The 20,433-nt window shown below is 38.4% G+C and overlaps 2 protein-coding genes and 1 pseudogene across 5 annotated transcripts; 2 read left to right on the forward strand and 1 right to left on the reverse strand.

Moving 5' to 3' along the window:
* Positions 1–810: 810 nt before the first annotated feature.
* On the reverse strand, positions 811–5,279 carry LOC103319354 (uncharacterized). Of its 3 annotated transcripts, none has more exons than XM_008220883.2 (10): positions 5,142–5,279; positions 4,886–5,020; positions 4,031–4,654; positions 3,155–3,523; positions 3,011–3,069; positions 2,788–2,883; positions 2,602–2,671; positions 1,648–1,743; positions 1,402–1,451; positions 811–1,230 (listed from the first exon to the last, which is right to left on the reverse strand). In XM_008220883.2, exons 2-9 carry the CDS (start codon positions 4,943–4,945, stop codon positions 1,413–1,415), a joined length of 1,413 nt encoding a protein of 470 aa, XP_008219105.2. In that variant the 5' UTR covers positions 4,946–5,020; positions 5,142–5,279; the 3' UTR covers positions 811–1,230; positions 1,402–1,412. The 3 variants fall into 3 exon arrangements, with proteins under 3 accessions (XP_008219105.2, XP_008219104.2, XP_008219107.2); XM_008220882.2 differs by having other exon boundaries at positions 811–1,248; XM_008220885.2 differs by having other exon boundaries at positions 1,101–1,241.
* Positions 5,280–9,043: 3,764 nt separating this feature from the next.
* On the forward strand, positions 9,044–13,039 carry LOC103319389 (putative disease resistance protein RGA1). 2 transcript variants are annotated; one of them, XM_089046931.1, is made up of 4 exons: positions 9,044–12,171; positions 12,276–12,342; positions 12,557–12,668; positions 12,887–13,039. In XM_089046931.1, the coding sequence occupies exon 1, from the start codon at positions 9,169–9,171 to the stop codon at positions 12,118–12,120; it is 2,952 nt and encodes a 983-aa protein (XP_088903057.1). In that variant the 5' UTR covers positions 9,044–9,168; the 3' UTR covers positions 12,121–12,171; positions 12,276–12,342; positions 12,557–12,668; positions 12,887–13,039. The 2 variants fall into 2 exon arrangements, with proteins under 2 accessions (XP_088903057.1, XP_088903056.1); XM_089046930.1 differs by lacking the exon at positions 12,887–13,039 and having other exon boundaries at positions 12,557–12,862.
* Positions 13,040–14,126: 1,087 nt separating this feature from the next.
* LOC148919442 (putative disease resistance protein RGA3) lies at positions 14,127–19,515 on the forward strand (annotated as a pseudogene).
* The last annotated feature ends 918 nt before the right edge of the window (positions 19,516–20,433 follow it).

Below are 20,433 nucleotides of genomic sequence, written 5' to 3' on the forward strand. Positions count from 1 at the left end.
AAGTCAATTTTTAAGATGCATAACAGGGACACTATATTTTAAAATGACAAGTTGACATATTAGAAAAGAGATATCTAATCTGGGGCTGGTGCGTGTACCAGACTGTCTTTCTTGACCTTACCATACAAGACAAGATTAACGCCTTGTTGAGGCGTGGATGATGTAAACTGGCTTAATAATTGATCTAGTTTTTTATATATAAACTTTTTCCTTATACATGAAGCATTACCAAGATGTAGTGCATATATTCCAACAAGGCAACCATGGCCAAAGAGTGGCTAGTATATTATACGTACTTTTCTTATTTGGTTATGCCAATCAACTTTATGTTTACTGTTGTCTAGAGAGATGGTGGGAAATCTTAGGTTAACGATCCTTTTTAATGTAACAAAAAAAATTGATAAATAATTATCTCCAGCCATTTATACAATGTATCCGAATTTCCAACTCCACGCCAATCACTAGAGTAAAGCCGCCTTTGTTTTCCGGTGACTAACAATTATTTTGGGGGCTTGTTTGATGGATCCAGTCCAGCTACTAGGGTAAAGGCTCCTTCTGGATCAAAAAAGAGAGAGAGAGAGAGAGGGGGGAAAGGCGCCTTTGTTTACTGGTCACTAGCCCCCTTGGCACGCCAATTGGTTTTTTTTATAAATATAAATAATACTTTTTTTATAAATTAGTAATTTAATTTAAACTTTTAAAAAAAAATACAAATGATATACTTTTAAAAAAGAAAAATGCGACAGATACAGACGTTCAATCTTGCTGCCCAGCATGTTCACGATCACAAGTCACAAGGCTCTGATTGAGTTCAGCAGAAAGCATCGTCATTCTGTCATATATAGCTCCATTAATTTACATTCAGTTGTTCTCCGAAAGCTTAAGGTATACGTGCACTTACTTTTCTCGCAAGCATACATATTCTTACTTCAAGTCTAAAATAAACTTTCTAAACTTCTGCGCCTCATCTGATGACAGCCTTCGAAATGAAAACAAAACATGATTTTCTCATCCAGTAACTCTTCCAGTTGCATACTATGAGGCTAATGTATCTGACATTCCAGTGGGGCTTTCCATTTACCTCTCCAGGTGAACATTCCAATCTATTGCACTGGTTCTCGCCTGTTTTTGCAAACTTTGCCGCATTATAAATGCGACGGCACATTCTTCCTGTTGCACAGGGCCCCATTGATTTCACAGGGGATGAGGGCCGAGTTTGGCATTTTGAGTCTGCAGAATAACTACATCCTATAAAAATGAGGACACACTTACAAAGTTACAAATAAGAGGTGATCTTTATACAAAAGATAGAATGATATTTCATCAAAACAATCAGGCCAGGCAAAAAAGAAAGTTTTCTAATTAATTATTTAGTGATTTGGAAGGGGAAAAAAAGGAGACCTCAGTTCCCTTCAAGCACGCGGGAGGATTCCAGACTTCAATTCTGCAATCTGAAATAGATAACAAGGTTTTCAAATTGCTTAATTTGCTGATGAACAATATGTGTGCGAGCACGCTAATCTAGTTGGCTAGGAGAAACATAAATATTGAACAACTTCAATTTTATGGGAGGAAATATCCAAGTATTATCAATCCTGAAAGACATACAAACTAGCTAATAGAACTAAGATTGTGATGAGAAACAACCTTATGCACCACTTTTACATTCTTATGAACACTGGAAGTCGCAGTTGAGGCGGGCTTTGGATATCTTCGGTTTGCAGCGTTATTTTCCTCTTTTCCCTGCACATATATACAACATGACCACTAGATTTACATAGTACTAAAATCTAAACAAACAAACAAAACAAAAGGGCATTCATTAACAATTATCAACCTTCAAAACCAAATATAATAAGATCTTGGCATCGTTCCATTATATTCAAAAAATCTTAAAACCTTACTCAACCACACATTGGCCAAAAAAGATCACAAGAATGGATCATCATTACTATTAGCATAAAAGAAAAATATCAGAAGATTCAGAACTCAATTCTTCAATATTATGTGGTGCCTAGCTATTCTATTTCTAAGATCGATCTTGGCAACAATTAAGCATGCTGAGAAGAAAAATATATATCAATCTTTTGTTATATTTTCATGCAACATTATCATGAATTTACCAAAAAGTCAAGTCACTATCCAATCTTCCAGATTTGGGAAAAGTCATTATGGATAACATTTAACCACGACTATATGCCAAGTTCCAATGTCCTAATAGCCAGTAAGTGCACCATAGGTTAACCATACAATGAAAGAACCATTTCATCATTCACAGTATTGGAAGACAGGGCTACAGTCAATTGGCGTTTAGCCTCTTAGGGTAACAAAGTTATACGAATGTTTATAGAACACAAAAGGCAAAGGGGAAGGTAAACATAATTCATCTTTTTCTCTTATAAATGACGAAAGAAATATTCACAGGAAAAAACCAGAACAAAATATTCTATAAAAGTTATAAAAGAAAACTTGAAGTAACCCTAGGGCCTTCTCGAGTTACCAATCTCTCATAATCCTAATGGCACGTACAACTTTCAAGAGCACCAGAGACTGAGGATATACATTCAAGCATAAACTAACCATATCTAATTTTATAATTACCTCTTTCTCTTTTCTTTCCTTTCCATAATTCTCGCGCTCAGAGTCAACACGAGCAGGATTATTCATAAACCTGTAATTATTAACAGCTCAACTATTTCATTTTCAATTGTAAGCATAATTCAAAATACAAAAAGATAAAAGTGACTAACTATAGGAAACAATGTGTACACATGTAACATGCATTACATGGATTTTGGTCTCTGATTCTCAGATTGGCCAACCTTCCGTCGCATCTGTTGATTTCCCAAATCTAAAAGCTTTCTAGAAACTCCAATACAGCTCCTGAAAAGTTTCAAGTTAACTAGCCAAATGGATAGAGAAAGACAGACAGACAGACAGAGAGTAGGAGAGATACGGTGAGACAGAGACAAATATAGAGACAAAAACTGTTATTATCATGAAATCAGACCGTTTCTCTACAACCATGTTCTTCAAGCCACAAGCAATGGATTTTTCATTTGATGTATTCTGCAAAAATAGGGCAAAGAGAAAATCATTATCAGCATCAAAGCTGATCGTAATTGTAATATGAATGTTAAACCAGATGGTCAACCTGAACAGATCGTGCATGAACTGGTAGATTTGTCTGTAACCTATCAGCCAATTTTTTATTATTTGAATTTGCCTTTTTTAGATCACTTCTACCACTAGGATAAGACGGCACCAATCTACTTCTGGTTGACGAAGGATGCGGAACAGTGGCACTGGAGCAAACTTCAGTAAGTTTTTTACGTGAGGAAACATGGTTGGAATTATTCTCGCTGGCAGCCCCACGAGTGTTGCACTTGCTAGGAAGAAGATGGTTATCCCTTTTGGAAGTAACATGCAGTGGACGTGGTTTTGACTTCTCCAATGACTTACCAGCATCTTTAGTAATTCTGCAGTCCAACTTTGATTTGTTTCGAGGTAAAGCAGCATTAACCTGAAATAATAGCCCAAAATTACCCCTCAAAACTACATTGAAAATATAGAAAAAGTCTGAGCTCAAGCAAGAAGTCAATCCATATGCTACTCAGCAGAAGTAAAAACATACATCATAACTTAATTGATCAAATCCAACTAATTATGTCCTTTTTCCAGAAGATAAGCCATGAGAGTGTTACAGTACTCCCACTTTCTTCCTACCTGCATAATTCTAATGTGTTTTGTGTACTTTTTTATGTCCCCTGCTATTCAGTGGGACTGACAACCAAAAGGCTTTCTATATAAGAATCAACAAAGTCATTGATGACCTTAGTGGTCTATAAGATGACACCTTTAACTATGAAAACCGATTGACATTTAGCTCTCCACTAGTAGGATTAATACAAGAGCTAGATCCTCATTTAAACTAAAATTTTCAGATAGAGATAATTCCTGTTCCATGGCATAGTTATAAAAGATGGGGATGTTCTACAGATGAGATAAGTACATAGAGACCAGCTAATACCTTAGCCTTTAATACAGGAGGAGGGTGTTTCTTGGGCTTGTCAGCATCATTCTTGACAGGGTCAGAGACAAGGCTATCATGCTGGGCAGCTCTGGAGCTACTAGTGATTGATGGAGTGGGTGATAAGGAAGCATCAATTCTAGCTTGTTCTGGTTCAACATTAGATAAAGTATTATTGGCATCATCTGCCATGATAACCTTATCCGTATTGTCATTACAGTCATTCAATGGTTGTTGCTTAGCTTGTCTCAGTTTCTCCACTATGGTACCCAATGACGAATCTGAATTAGCAACTGTATCATTTCCGCACGTTTTCTGTTTGGACAAGTCATGACAATTCTCATAAACCGGTTGCGTGGTGTTAATCTTCACATCCGGGCAAGGATCAGGTTGGGTGGTTTCTTGGTGCTGCACTTCCAATGCCTTAAGACCTCTAACTCTTTTGTAATAGTCTTCGAAGTAGGCCTTCTTTTGGGCAACCAATCCATTGGACTTGTACATTTCAAGCTCCTCCTGACACCTGTTGTGCCGAAAAACAGACCATTTTTCCCATGCCAGTGATTCTACAGCAAATCGTCCAAAGGATATCGAACCATGATCCAAAATTTGAGAGATAGATACGTCCTAATTTTATATCAAAATAACAAAAATCATATAGCAGCAAACTTCAATGATTAAAGCACATAAATCACATCTACAAGAGTCAAGACAATTTCTACAATACCAACAACCCTTTCATCATTAGAATTTCAATTTTAGAGTTCATAAATCATGCACTAAACTTAGAATTTCAATTTCTCAGTAACCAAAAAGAGAATTCAGGAAGTGAAAGCAAGAACTTCACAGAATTAGTACCTGGGAGTGTTGACGGTCTGAAGCTATATCAGGCTGATGAAATTCAGTGTAAGTAGCCATTTCCAAATCCCAATTACTCTCTCTACAGTTACTTACTATTTCTGTAAGTAGATCAAATTCTCCATTACCAAACTCCTACAAAAACAAAAAGAACAAATTATCAACCAAGTAAATTTTCCTTTCCTTTCTCTAGTTTTCTGAGCACCCAAACAGGAAAAATCAAGCATATGATAATCAACAGTAACCGTCTACTTACCAACAAGTTCAAGCAAAGAAGCTTCCAGATCTGAGATTCAGAGAGCCACTTCGAACCTACAACGCAGCGTCTTAAGTACTCTGTCCTTTGCTTGCGAGTTGTGGCAGTGAGAGAAGTTACGAACAAGGAAGAAGAAAAATGGCTAGTATTTCTCCAAGTCGATGCACCATAGAAAGAGACAGAAAGCAACTAACGCCCCTTTGTACGACGTGGCTTCTCTGCGATGCGTCACAGTGGCTCTTTCTGCATCTGGGTCCTACATTCTCCACGTGTACACCAAACTAGTGCTGGTGAGCATTTTAGGACCTGGTTTGTGCCTTTAATTACAGAGAAGCCGCGGTGGGTTTTGGTTTAGATGGAATCTAATTGGTTAAAAAATTGGTTTATTTGCAGTTTTTCTAAAGGTAGGGAAGTCTGTGGACCCATGTGGGCCACGTGGCAGGAGTAGGTTAATTAATATGGGGCTGGCATGAGGTCCACGTGATACAAGCATGGGTCTGCAATGTGTTATGAGACAATGAGGAGATTAGGAGAATATGATTGCTTTAAGATTTTGTTCGTGTGGAAATCTAACATTGCTTTTATTCATGATGGGGTCCTAAAAAGAGAATTATAATACCTCTTACAACTTTTTCCAGATTGGCCCGTTTGGCTCCCAACCGGTAAATTGTACTTTGTTTATTGGAAGGGTATTTTAGATTCTAACCTACATGGAGCTAGTTTCTCACCCGATTTAAATGTTGAATTACTCGATTCGCAAGTTATTTCAAGTTCATTAAATCTATTAATTTTCTGGCCTATTCATGAATGGCCCCTCCCTTACTACCAAAATTCAGAATATGATGAAAACAGCCACAATAAGTTGCCAAATTATTACTCTAATAATAATAAAAATGACCACAAGCCGGACTATGACATCGATAGGCCAAAAGGTGGCTTTGTTGGGTGTTTCAAGAATCAAAATCATTACAATGGCTACAAAGAGCCAATTTATACTTCTAATGGTCAAAATGATGACAAAAAGCCAACATAAAAAGAACCAAAATATCTTCATAATTGGTGGGATATATCCAAGTTAAGATAAGCTCTTTCAGAGGATTTAGTTCAACAAATTGTGAGTATTCCTGTGGGTGTTCATGGATCTTTATTTGATACTCAAATTTGGCACGCTTCTTCTAATAGTGTTTTCTCTGTTAAGGCTGCTTATAAGTTTGTTCTTTGTTGGTCCTTCTTGGCCTGAGTCTAGTTGGGTTTTCCTTTGGAAGCTGAAAATTCCTCTCAAGTTGCAAATCTTTTTTTAGCTTGCGTCCCAAAGTAAAATCTTGTCCAATGAGTATAGAGTGAGGTGTCAGCTATTGATTTTTCTTGTGGGTTATGTGATTGGCCTGTGGAATCTGTGTTGCATATTTTCCGTGACTATGAAAGGGCTCAAAGTGTTTGACATGCTCTTTCTATTCCTGGATTTGCTCCCCCTTTTTTTAAGCAGGATTTCATACATTGGCTTAAAGTTAATCTGCTTTCTAAAGCTAAATGGGGTGGTGGTCTGCCTTGGTCAGTTGTGTTTGTTTTTACTTGTTGGTACCTGTGGAAATGGAGGGATAATCATATTTTTCTACCTCTTGATGAGTTTGTTGATGACCCTGTTAGGACTATCTCAATGGCTGTGAGAGATTGAGTCAAGGCTTCTCAGGAGGGTGTTAAGGTGAGTCCTAAAGCTCAATTTTTACTCAGTTGGGAGCCTCCTGGTTTAGGTATGTTTAAACTAAATCTAGATGGTTCTAGGAGAGTAGCCTCAGGTTGTATTCGTGCTGGCGAAGTGATCCGTGGGGCTAATGGCAATTGAATTTGTGGTTTTGCTGTGAATTTAGGCAAGGGGCAGATCCTTGAGGCTGAGCTTTGGGGCTTGTTCATTTGGCTTGTGATAAAGGTATCTCTAATCTTCTTAATTATTGAGATGGATGCTGCAGTTGTTGTTTCCCTTGTTCAGCAAGTTGGTACCTTGAGTTGTCATCCTCTTGCTGCGTTAATTCAGAGTTGTTGTGTTCTTATGAGGCGTATTGGCAACTGTCATCTTGCTCATGTTTATAGAGAAATGAATGTTGTAGCTGATCGTATGGCTAACTAGAGCTTTAACTTGGATTTGGGGATTAGCGATTTCGATGAGGCCCCTACTTCGGTTAGCTCTTTTTTGGAGGATGATTTTTTAGGAGTTGTTAGGCCTTGTTTAATCTATACTAGTTAGTTGTTGTTTCTTTTTAGGGTTTGTCCCCCCTATCTCAACAAAAAAAAAAAAAAAAAAAAAAACCCAAAATATGGTTCTAATCAGCCCATTTATACTTATGAGGCATTGAAAGAAAACATGGAGCTTCCAAATAAACAATGTCAAGACAACATGGTGTTTGATTAAACAAATCAACGAGGGCTTTGAGCGTCTTAAAAAGAAGGATGCAACCCATATCCTATCCTTTAGGCTATCTTATGAGGTGTCTCTTGCTCCACAAGGCAACAGTGGTCAAAATGACCACTTTTTAATTAGCTCAACCAGAACAACTTAGTGGCCTGAATTTTCCCGTTATTGATCGAAAACAAATAAAATATGGCTGGAAAGTAACTTGTAATGTTCAGAACTTGATGCTTAATCGTGGTCAACAACTAGTCCAAGTGCGGCAATTTTCGGGGGAGCAAATGGTGATAATAATGTCTAGGGCAATATATCGAATGGTGATCGGAATGATCATGTTTCGCCAATTAGTGGTGTAGGAAATCCGATGAACCATAATCCAGTGACCGAAAATTGATCATGTTTTGCCAATTAGACGTCAATGAATTTACTACTTGTTCATAATGATTTTCAGATTCAGAATATTGGAAATAATCCACCTGCTGCTATTGATAATGGTAAAGGTACGTAGTAGACCAATCCATGGTGCAATAATGCCTGCTCCAGCAACAAGAAATGTGTCTGAAGCAGCATGAAGAAACTTAAAACCTTATGATCATAAAGGAATGATCAGCCTGAAAAGACACGTATGTTTTTGTAGCTGAGATGACCAATTTAAAAAGTCTAGTGGTTTTCAAAAGCGTAATTATTTAAACTCGAAAAATATGGGATTCAGTGCCTACTGGAGACTTCGTATCCGATCGTATTGACAAAATCAGATTGAGTTGGAGAGTTGACCAACATAATGTGTTCTTTGTGGTTGCTTGTTTCTTGATTGATTTGGTTATTCCTTGGGTTCATTCTAATCGTTTTGGTTCCATCTTTGGACTGTGGATTTAATGGTTGATGCCTTTAAATTCTTTGACGATAACTAAAGAGATCGTATAGTCGTTCCCGATAGTATACAAAAAGATCATATGCTTCTCTGCTCTTACCTGACCGGGGTCGTATCCTTTCACCCATTAGCATAATGCATCTGGATTTAAAGCTGAAATCCATAGTTTTTTTTTTTCTTCTTCTTTTTGGTTCAGTTGTTGAATAGGATAATTTATGGACAATCACAGGGTGCTGGATAGCTCAAATAGTTCAAGCACAAGAAGAAAAACACTAAAAGTTTTGTTGAAAAGCCAATCGTTGTACATGATGTTCACGTTACTCGCTACCCAAAAAAAAAAAAAAAAAAGCTTATGTTATTTACGACAAGTATTTGAGACAAATGACACGGACACTCCTTCCATTCCAATACAAATAGAGGAGCCCAAAAGCCACATGATGAACAACCCAGATTTGAGGGCCATTTCATTTGGATTGGACGGCCAGCTTTAAAATCTTTTTTTCAACGTTTGTTTTCATCTAATGACCAAGAATTATTTATTTTATTTTTTTGGAATGAGACAAATAATGATGACATGACCGACCAACTAACCACCATTAATCTCTGGTTTTTTTTTTGGGACAAGTAGACACGGTTTCTCCCATCTAGTCGACTTGAAGTCTTTTGGGTAGAATAAGGGCGATACCAAACGCTCATCTTGCACTTCTTACTTCATAGATCTTGTGTTTCTCTGTTTCCAGTGTCAAACAAACATGGTGGAGGCACTCATTTCCGTGCTCCTAGAACGATTGGCTTCTGTAACTTATCACCACATAGAAGATGAGGTGAGATTCGTTTTGGATGCCAAGAAAGAAGTTGAAGAATTCGCTGCCCATCTCGAAGATATTCGAGCCGTGCTTGAGGATGCAGAGCAAAGGCAAGTGAAGGAGGCCAGTGTGAGAAACTGGTTGGATAAGCTGGAAGATATAGCCTACAAGATGGACGATGTGTTGGATGAGTGGAACACTGAGATTCTCAAACAAGAAGTTGAAAAAAAAGAAGCAAACGGCGAAAATGCTCGTGTTGCTAATAAGAAGACGGTATGTTTCTCTATTCCCTCATATTGCTTTTGTTTCGGCCAAGTAAGTCGCGTAATTCGTCACCGTGACATTGCTGTTAAGATAAAAAATCTGAATGAAAGCTTGGTTGTGATTGCCAAGCAAAGACAAACATATAACTTTCAATACTTGGAAAGAAGCACTGAACTGCCAGAACGAGAAAAAACTTCTTCTTTTGTTGATACATCTGCAGTATTTGGTAGAGAAAAACAAAAGGGTATTTTGGTTAGCAAGCTGTTTAGCCAGAGTAGTGAAGAAGGAAACGGCCTCCTTGTCATCCCCATTGTGGGGATGGGAGGAATGGGAAAGACAACTCTGTCTCAACTGGCCTATAATGATGAAAATGTTAAATCCTATTTTGAGAAGAGAATATGGGTTTGTGTCTCGGAACCTTTTGATGAGATTAAAATTGCCAAAGCCATCATTAATGGTGCCAAAGGCACCACCCCTGAATCAGATGAGTTAGAAGATTTCTTGCAATGTATGTCTGAATCCATTGCGGCGAAAAAGTTGCTCTTAGTCCTAGATGATGTGTGGACACAAGACCAAAGAAAGTGGGAGAAATTAGAGACACCATTAATTCAAAGTTGTGCCAAAGGCAGTAGAATATTGGTGACCACACGAAAGCAGGAGATTGCTATTATGATGGGAGCTACCACTCATATGATTCATATGGAGGTGTTGAGTGAACAGGATTGTTTGTCAATATTCAAACACACTGCATTTTCTGGTTGGGAAAAATTTGGGTCTAATGAGCTTGAATCTATTGGTAAAGAAATTGCAAAAAAATGTAAGGGATTGCCTCTTGCGGCAAAGACTATGGGTAGTCTGATGCGCTATAAGGAAACCAGGAGGGAATGGCAAGATGTTTTGGATAGTAAGATATGGGATCTACAAGAGGTTGAGCAACAGGTTTTCCAACCGCTATTACTTAGTTATTATGACTTGGCACCTGCGATCAGACGTTGTCTTTTATATTGTGCTATTTTTCCAAAAGATTATGAATTCAACAAGGACCGTTTGGTTGAGCTGTGGATGTCACAAGATTTTCTGAATTTGAAAGGAAACAAAGAAAAGAAAGTAATAGGTGAAAGATTTTTTGGTAACTTGGTAATGCGATCTTTCTTCCAAGATCTAGTAAAAGATGAGGATGGCAATATTATAGGGTGCAAAATGCATGATATCGTGTATGACTTTGTTCAGTTTCTCACCAAGAATGATTGTGTTTGTATGGAGGCTATCGGTACTGACATTGAGACAGAGCTCTTGCGTGCTAATTACACAATAGGGCTAGGGGCCAACAAGATTCGCCATTTAACCTTAATGTTTGCACCCAAGGGCCCATTTCCGTTATCTATTTCATCTTGCAATTTCAAAAATCTGCGTAGCCTTACAGCTTTGGATTCAAAAATCACTACCATACACTCAAATTTACTTTTAGAATTGAGATGTCTTAGGACATTAAATTTGAGTCATAATCTTATCGAAGAAGTGCCAGAAGAGATTGTTGAGTTGGTACATTTGAGGTATATTGATTTCTCTTTCAATCCTTTTCTGAGGAAGTTACCGAACGCAGTGTGTGATTTATACAATTTGCAAACCTTGCGCTTTGTTGGGTGCTATGGACTTCAAAATCTACCGCAAAGCATGGGGAAGTTGATTAACTTAAGCCATCTTTATGTTTCCGGTTGTGATAAGCTTAAGTACTTGCCAAAAGGGATTATGGGATTACAAAGTCTGAGAACACTAGATGAGTTTCGTGTTTGTGGTGGTGACAATGATGAAGCATTGAAACTAGGAGACCTGGGAACCTTGGACCAGCTTCAAGGTGTTCTAAGGTTACGAATTCCAGGGAATGGCGAAGATGGTGAGGCTGAGAAAGCACAATTGTGGAACAAAAAGAAACTTTCTCACTTGAAACTAATTTTTGAGAATTTTCAAAACGAGGAGAGAAAAAGCAGCAGTGTAGAAATAGTACTAAATGTCTTGCGACCGCAGCAAGATTTGGAATATTTAGATATACGTTGCTATCATGGCATAAGTGGTCCCAATTGGATGATGTCTTTACACAATTTGAGAATCCTTGTTCTTCATGGATGGAATGAAAGTCAGTTTTTGCCTCCTCTTGGTAAATTGCCGTCCCTTGAAAGACTGATGATATCGGATATGAGAAAGGTGAAAAAGATTGGAGAGGAGTTTTTGGGAATAGAAAACCAAACATCAATAAAATCATCCTCATCAGCATGTATTTTATTCCCAAAATTGAAACAACTCAGACTTGTAAGCATGTCGGGTCTGCAAGAGTGGGAAGGAGTGGGAGGGGTGAAGGAAGAGGATTCTGATAAGATTATAATAATGCCATGCCTTTCTTCCTTAAATATTACGCTTTGCAGTGGCCTAAAAACACTGCCAGGCTTCCTGCTAAGATCACCACTGCAGAATCTTTTCTTCCGTCATTGTCGGAGTCTTGCACGAAGTTACCGACAAGGCACAGGAAAGGAGTGGCACAAGATTTCTCACATCCCAAACATCACAATTGACGAAACTGATCCTGATTTTGATGATGAGGAGGGTCATGAGATTGTACAAGAAAAGGATGTTCTGTAGTTGAAATCACTCACAGCTGTGTTAACCGGAACAAGAGTGAGCTGTCAAAAGGTATATATTTTCTATACATTTCCTACTTAACTTACTTCCTTCTGGTTCCTAGTTCATAGGCCCATTCCAGATACAAATTCCTTTTTTTCTGTTGATTAAAACAGGTTTCGAACCTTCAATCATGACCGAGTATCAATAATGAAAGAATGCAGAAAGGGGCTCAAAATGGATGTGAGTATTTCGAGTTTCTACGAGAATAGCTTAATGCAATATGTTCTTGTTTCTTCTGTGATTATTTCTTTCAGTCATTTAGAAGAGAAAAAAGGATTGAAATCACCTTTTCCTTTTGGCTTCTATAAACATTCATGTACTTTGTTTTCCTAAGAGGCTGAAAACCAATTGACTTATGTTGCTATGACCTTATGAAAATTTTCTTTCATTGTAGGTGAAAACAAAGGGCACTTACTTGTTCTTTCATCTGGCCTGGTTCAATTCCGGCTTCCGATCCAAATTTGGCAGACCTGGGATGGTGTTCTTGAACTCCTGACAAACTCATGGTAATATGGCATGAAAATATAGCAAAATATTTAATTTTTGTTAGCGTGCTAAACTGTCACTAAATGGATCGTATAAATAGAGTAGCTAGGCATCATTCAGATGACATTGAGGAATTAATATATTTATTTGTCCCACGTGCAAAATAATGTTTGAGAGTTTATTGGTTATGGAAGCATATGCCATGGTCGTAATATGTTTGGTTTTGAATGATGGTTAGAGAAAGCAATGGACGCAGAGGAAAATACTGGAGATCCAAACTCTGCCTCATTTCTTGCATGGCATGATGGCACTCAGAAGAATTTTGAAACTGATGCACAATTAAGGGGTTTTTATTTATTTATTTATTTATAATCTGTCACAATTTGCATTCTGTCTGCTTGTTTTTGCATGTGTGGCGGCAGAACCACTCTTAGGGCAGCAACAGCCTTGGTCTCCCAACTTTTTGACCTCTCTAATCTACAATATTATGTAGACAATGTTCTAGTATATACAACTAGTAATAAACAACTTATAATGACGCCTTTAAAACCAATCATTGTACCCAAAAAAAAAAATACAAATTTATAAATAAACCCAATCCTAGACATGTCTTTATAAAAAAACTCAAGCACTATTTAAACATAGAAACACACCCAAAATCAACCCCAAAGTCAACTTTTTGGGTGTATTTATAAATGGGTTTTGAGTGTGTGTAATGATGGGTTTTGGGTGTGTTTATATGTTTAAATAGTTTTTTTTATAATTTCAACCCCCATTTTGGGTGTTTTAGTGAAACTCCCAAAAAAAAAAATGCTTATGTTATTTACGACAAGTATTTGAGACAAATGATGCCCCTCACACGGACAAAAATCAAGATGACTCTCCTTCCATTCCAATATATATAGGAGGATCCCAAAAGTCACATGATGAACAATAATCCAGATTTGAGGGCCATTTCATTTGGATTGCTCTTAAATTTTGAATTTTGAATTCTTTGCTTCATAATATTCCTAATATATGGATCAAATACAATTTAATCAATAAAAAGTAAATATGCACATATTATACCAATCAATCAAACAAGCATCCACATTAAACTATGTACATGACCTACTAGTAAATAGTGTTATTATTAGCAACGAAAAAAACTTGGTAATAAATCGTGTTACTTATAAGCTAGAAACATAAATTAGAAGACTATCTATAAGTTAGGAACATAAATTAGAAGACTACCTATAAGTCATGTACAAAAATAGACAAAATAAAATTATGTGTTACCTATATATATAAGGTACATAAAATACTATTACACATTGTTGAAAATATGAAAAAACATATACATATCAATAGGCAATAGGCAATAGGCAATATGACATAAAATGACTATTACCCGATTCAAGTCATAAGGGGCAACATTGGAACAAAAAATGATTTTAAAAATAAAATAATAAAAATATTACATCATAAAATATTAAAAAATGAATGTAATTCTTTGTGGCACAAAAGTCAAAGGACTTGGATCAAAGTCACCAAATCCGAGGATTAAACCCAATATATCAACTTTTCTATTAATTCAAAGTTGTGTCAAAGATAGTAGAGTATTGGTGACCACACGAAAGCAGGAAGTTGCTATTATGCTGGGAGCTTCCCCTCATATGATTCATTTGGAGGTGTTGAGTGAACAGGATTGTTTGTCAATATTCAAACAGATTGCATTTTCTGGTAGCGAAAAATATTAGTCTCAAGCATTTGAATATATTGGCAAAGAGATTGCAAACTTGCCTCTTGCCGCAAAGACTATGGGTGGTATGATGCGTTATAAGAAAACCATGAAAGAATGGCAAGATGCGTTGGATAGTAAGGTATGGGATCCGCAAGAGGTTGAGCAACAGGTTTTCCAACCACTATTACTTAGTTATTATGATTTGGCACCTGCTGAAACGACCCGACCCAATTTCCACTTTGAAATCCGGGCCGAATCCAGCTTTTAAATTGACACTGTAATCTGTGGATCGAAAAAGACGAAAATACCTGAAAACAATAACATAAACCCGAGCCCTAACTCGTGGCTGCGCCTAAACAATCGTAGGCTGCCTACGCCTTCGAGGATCAAGCCACACGTAGTTCTTTCCTCTGCTCCGACAGAATCGTTTGTTTTATCAGAACCCCACTCTAGGGCTGACATTTCTGGAGTATCCGGGACACCGCTTTACAATCCGTCAAATACGATACGATCCTGGGAAAGTCTAGATTAACATACTTGAAATTGACTACGATCCAACGGTTCAAACGTATAGAACCCGGAAATCGCATACTAGGCGAGATCCGTTCGGGGTTCAAACGCTATCCGAATTAAGATCCGCGAAATCCTATGCGCTCGTGAGGACTAGGAGATCACTCTAGAACTGACTGTGGTCCCCACCCTACTGCCCACGCGCCGCCACACGCGCTAGCAGCGCGTGGTGCCTAAAGCGATAACGCTTGCCGGAAAATCTCAACATCTCGGCTCAAGACTCCTATCCTAGGTAAAACACCCTATTTGGAGCCACTTTTGTTCTTGGACCAACCCCAAAAAGTGGCCGGAAGTAGCTAAAACCGTGGTCTCAAAACCGGCCGAACCCTAGGTTCGAAATTAACCCTTTCACGCTAGAAATTCCTCAAATCCTACTCAACCATCAGCTAGAGCATGAAAAATAGCTAGAAATCCATACCTTACTCGACTGGTTTCGTGGCCGGATGAGGGAGAACGAAAGCTTGAAAATTCTGCTAAAACCGCTTTTCTGGGCTAATTCCGCGGTTCTGTCGGTTTCGGTGGGATTTGACCGAAAGGGAAGGGGAGCTGCCGGTCCGCTTGGGTCCGGTCCCATGGCCCGTCGTGGCTGTGGTGGCGACGGTGGCTCTTGGAAGCCACCGCTGGAGGGAAAAATCGGGGCTCGGGTGCTCAGGAGAGAGAGAAGATGAAGGTTTTAAAAAAAAACTGACCCTCCAAATTTACTATTTTGCCCTCCAACTTATTTTGACTATAAATCCTTCAATACAACTCGGATTGGGGTCCACTACGTGTCTACGAATTCATCTCGCTACGCTCTACGCAACGGTATAACTGAAATTCTCAAATTCCCTCTTGGTCAAAAAGTCAACCTTTGACCTAATAAAAATTCAAAGGGCATTTTAGTCTTTTCCTCCAATAAATTAATAATTAAATATTAATTTTAGGTTTGGGTTGTTACAATCTTCCCCCCTTATAAAATTTCGTCCTCGAAATTTACTTTCCCTCTAACGGAGGGGGTAAGGGTACTAAGCCTACTACATCTGGTTCTCAAGCCTGTCCCTCTAGATCAGTACTACTACTTGCATCTCAATAATCAGTATCTATAGGGTAATCAATAAAATCTGAGGGTCATACATTTATATCTGAATACCTGAGTGGCTTAAGGAAATATAAAACTCTGAAAAGATCTGCTAATTTATCAATTTCATTAGACTTAAAACTCACGCCCTTAATCTGATAATCAACTAAAACCCCTTTTTTTTTTTCCTCCGAGTATCGACACTGGCTTTTCCTCCGAGTATCGACACTGCTAACGCTGGGCACAAAAGACTAATTTGCCCTTCTTAATCGTAATTAATCGAATGCAGTGCGACTTCTACCAAAATTCGCAGAGTCTCCTCAGTAAATGAACATTCCCAAAAATATTCGGCTCAGTAAAACAAGGATATATATATATATCTATAACTCATCTGCCAGCATGCATTAAATCATATCCAAATAATCAAGCATCAGAATATTTTGGCCTCAGGCCACAACAATTCCAATAAATCAATCTGCTAATAAAATTCATCTCAACTTCATGATCAACAAAGATACTCTGGCAATTCAACATGCTAACTTGTGCATTCTTATTCATGCATGACTTATCAAATAATAATTCTACTGAAAAATACTGAATGTATAACTCATCATGTTCTGTAATTCTGGCTGGACTCAGGAGACATCCGTCAACCTGATCCGCACTCGCTCCCACGGTCTGGATAACTGTAAGATTCGTGGGGCAACATATTTAATACCATATCCAATAATAACAATTAAAATCATAGATAAATTAAAACAAACTGGATTAAGAGAAAATAGGCAAGCTCTGAATATCTTTATATCGACCTCACTTAAGATTTATAAATAAACATATATGTGTATATCTATATATATATATATATATATATGTTTGTAAAACAATTGTGATACTGAAGCAAATAGTGGTAACTGTATAAAATCCTTAATTTAGTTTAAAAGCATCTCAAAACTGAAATTTTCCACCTAAGCATACCCCCATAATCGATCCACAATTCCTCGATATCCATCAATTCCGATAATCAGTCAATTCCTCGCAGGTCTCGAGGATACAAAATCAACCCGAGCCGCAATCGATATCCGTCAATTCCTTGGCAGTCTCGGTGACACAAAGTCAACCCGAGCCGCAATCGCAGGACTCGGGGACCGTAGTCACCGATCGCAAATCGGCAGTCTCGAGACAACCTCTCAATCCGAGCCGCAACGGCACCACACGGCCAGCGCCCCGAACTCGTGGGGCAAAATAATCGATCAGACATCGGCATCACACGGTTCAGCGCCCCGAACGCGTGGAGCAAAATAATCGATCGCCTCAAGGCAATCGGGGGGTACCCTCACGGTGGGTTTGAAAACCATAATCTGCTATTTACACAAACTTTCGATAAATTGGTTTTCAAGTGAACTTAAAAGATATTCATATATGCAACAATATATACATATATTTATATGTACCAAAATCTGATGAAAACCAAAAATTAAATTTCTTCCTTTTCAACTCCCGAATATATGCATCAACTACTGTATACTCTGACAACACAATAAATTACCCGAACAAATATAAATAGGGGATAAAGAACAGATAATTAACTACTCACTTTGCTAACTTCAATTCTCGACATAGGTGTGTATATACAATAACATATATAACAAAATTTTTATATGAAAACCTCAACAAATTTTTCAAATCCTTCTGGATATCTGTTTTCTCAGTCACACCAATGCAATAAAATAAAATAACAATTGAAATAACCATTGGAAAAACACAACCTAACCATTGTCCAACAATTCTGAAAATACGGATGCATAAGTAATGCAGTGTCTACAGGAAGTTAACCTAATGCTCTGATACCAATTGAAACGAACCGACCCAATTTCCATTTTGAAATCCGGGCCGAATCCAGTTTTAAATTGACACTGTAATCGTGGATCGAAAAAGACGAAAATACCCAAAACAATAACATAAACCCCGAGCCCTAACTCGTGGCTGCGCCTAAACAATCTGTAGGCTGCCTACATACCCTTCTTGAGGATCAAGCCACACGTAGTTCTTTCCTCTGCTCCGACCAGAATGGTTTGTTTTATCAGTAAACCCCACTCTAGGGCTGACATTTCTGGAGTATCCGGGACTCCGTTTTACGATCCGTCAAATACGATACGATCCTGGGAAAGTCTAGATTAACATACTTGAAATTGACTACGATCCAACGGTTCAAACGTATAGAACCCGAAATCGCATACTAGGCGAGATCCGTTCGGGGTTCAAACGTTATCCGAATTAAGATCCGCGAAATCCTATGCACTCGTGAGGACTAGGAGATCACTCTAGAACTGACTGCGGTCCCCACCCTGCTGCCCACGCGCCGCCACACGCGCTGGCAGCGCGTGGTGCCTAAAGCGATAACGCTTCGCCAGAAAATCTCAACATCTCGGCTCAAGACTCCTATCCTAGGTAAAACACCCTATTTGGAGCCACTTTTGTTCTTGGACCAACCCCAAAAAGTGGCCGGAAGTGGCTGAAACCGTGGTCTCAAAACCGGCCGAACCCTAGGTTCGAAATTAACCCTTTCACGCTAGAAATTCCTCAAATCCTACTCAACCATCAGCTAGAGCATGAAAAATAGCTAGAAATCCATACCTTACTCGACTGGTTTCGTGGCCGGAGGAGGGAGAACGGAAGCTTGAAAATTCTGCTAAAAATCGACTTTTCTGGGCTAATTCCGCGGTTCTGCCGGTTTCGTCGGTGGGATTTGACCGAAAGGGAAGGGGGAGCTGCCCGGTCCGTTTGGGTCCGGTCCCATGGCCCGTCGTGGCTGTGGTGGCGACGGTGGCTCTTGGAAGCCACCGGCTGGAGGGAAAAAATCGGGGCTCGGGTGCTCCAGGAGAGAGAGAAGATGAAGGTTTTAAAAAAAACTGACCCTCCAAATTTACTATTTTGCCCTCCAACTTATTTTGACTATAAATCCTTCAATACAACTCGGATTAGGGCCCACTACGTGTCTACGAATTCATCTCGCTACGCTCTACGCAACGGTATAACTGAAATTCTCAAATTCCCTCTTGGTCAAAAAGTCAACCTTTGACCTAATAAAAATTCAAAGGGCATTTTAGTCTTTTCCTCCAATAAATTAATAATTAAATATTAATTTTAGGTTTGGGTTGTTACACCTGCAATCAGATGTCGTCTTTTATATTGTGCTACTTTTTCAAAAGATTATGAATTGAACAAAGATAATTTGATTGAGCTGTGGATGTCCCAAGATTTTCTTAACTTGAAAGGAAACAAAGAAAAGAAAATAATAGGCCGAAGATTTTTTGATAAGTTGGTAATGCGATTTCTCTTCCAAGATTTGGAAAAAGATTATGAAGGAAATATTAGGAAGTGCAAAATGCATAACATTGTGCATGACTTTGTGCAGTTTCTCACCAAGAATGATTGTGTTCGTATGGAGGCTATGGGTACTAATAAGAATGAGATAGAGCTCTTGAGTGCTAATGAAAAAAATAGCGCTAGGGAATGACAAGGTCCGCCATTTAACCCTAAGAGCAACTCCAGCGAGGCCCCTTTGCCTCGGTGGGGATTTTTCGCCAAAAATGGGTTCCAGCGGTGAGCCCAGGCTGGAGTGGGTCCCACGTAACTCGGGTTGGCCCGAAGCCGTTCAGCCCGAGGTTCAAAACGCGGGGTGACGCCATGCTTGACATCGTCGACATCAAGCACGCGGTGAAATTTTTTACCTTTAGCGCGCACGCCCAACGTTAAAAATTTAAACCAGCGTGCTTGATGTCACCGCGATCTCCAACGGGAAGAAGCCACGTGTCACGCCCCAACCCTCCGATCTGCTTCTCCAAATCCAATCCAACGACTGGCAAATCAAAATTTTAAAAAAAAAAAAATTCTAATTTTTTTTTTTCCCTATAAGTACCTATCAATACCCTTCACTTTTAACACCAATCCTCATACATTTTATTCTACTTCTACTATTACTCAACATTTTATTCACTCTTTACTCAACATTTTCCTCTCTTTCACCTTGTATTTTTATACCATTATTTTTATGGCTTCTTCTATCAAAACCGGAGGGGCGTGGAGCACCATGGAAGATGTTTCTTTGTGTGAGGCTTGGCTCCAAGTTTGTCATTGTCCCGTGACAGGCAATGAGATGAAATTTTTCTATATGTGGAAAAAAATTCCAGGGTCGACTCGTACGGAAATGACATTGTCGAGTAGGTGGAAAATTCTCAACAAAGAGTTGGGAAAATGGAGATATGCCTTGGCAAAAGCGATGAACAATTATAAAAGTGGGGAAAATCGTATTAACGAGGTAAGTATTTTGTAATTTTCGTTTTATTAAGTTTAATGTCCTAATATATATATATATTGTTAATATTTATTGCATTTTCAATATTTTGTTAATATTTCTTGCATTTTAAATATTTTG

Source organism: Prunus mume, linkage group LG2, assembly GCF_029339155.1.
Source record: "Prunus mume cultivar Tortuosa linkage group LG2, ASM2933915v1, whole genome shotgun sequence".
NCBI classification, from domain to species: Eukaryota; Viridiplantae; Streptophyta; class Magnoliopsida; order Rosales; family Rosaceae; genus Prunus; species Prunus mume.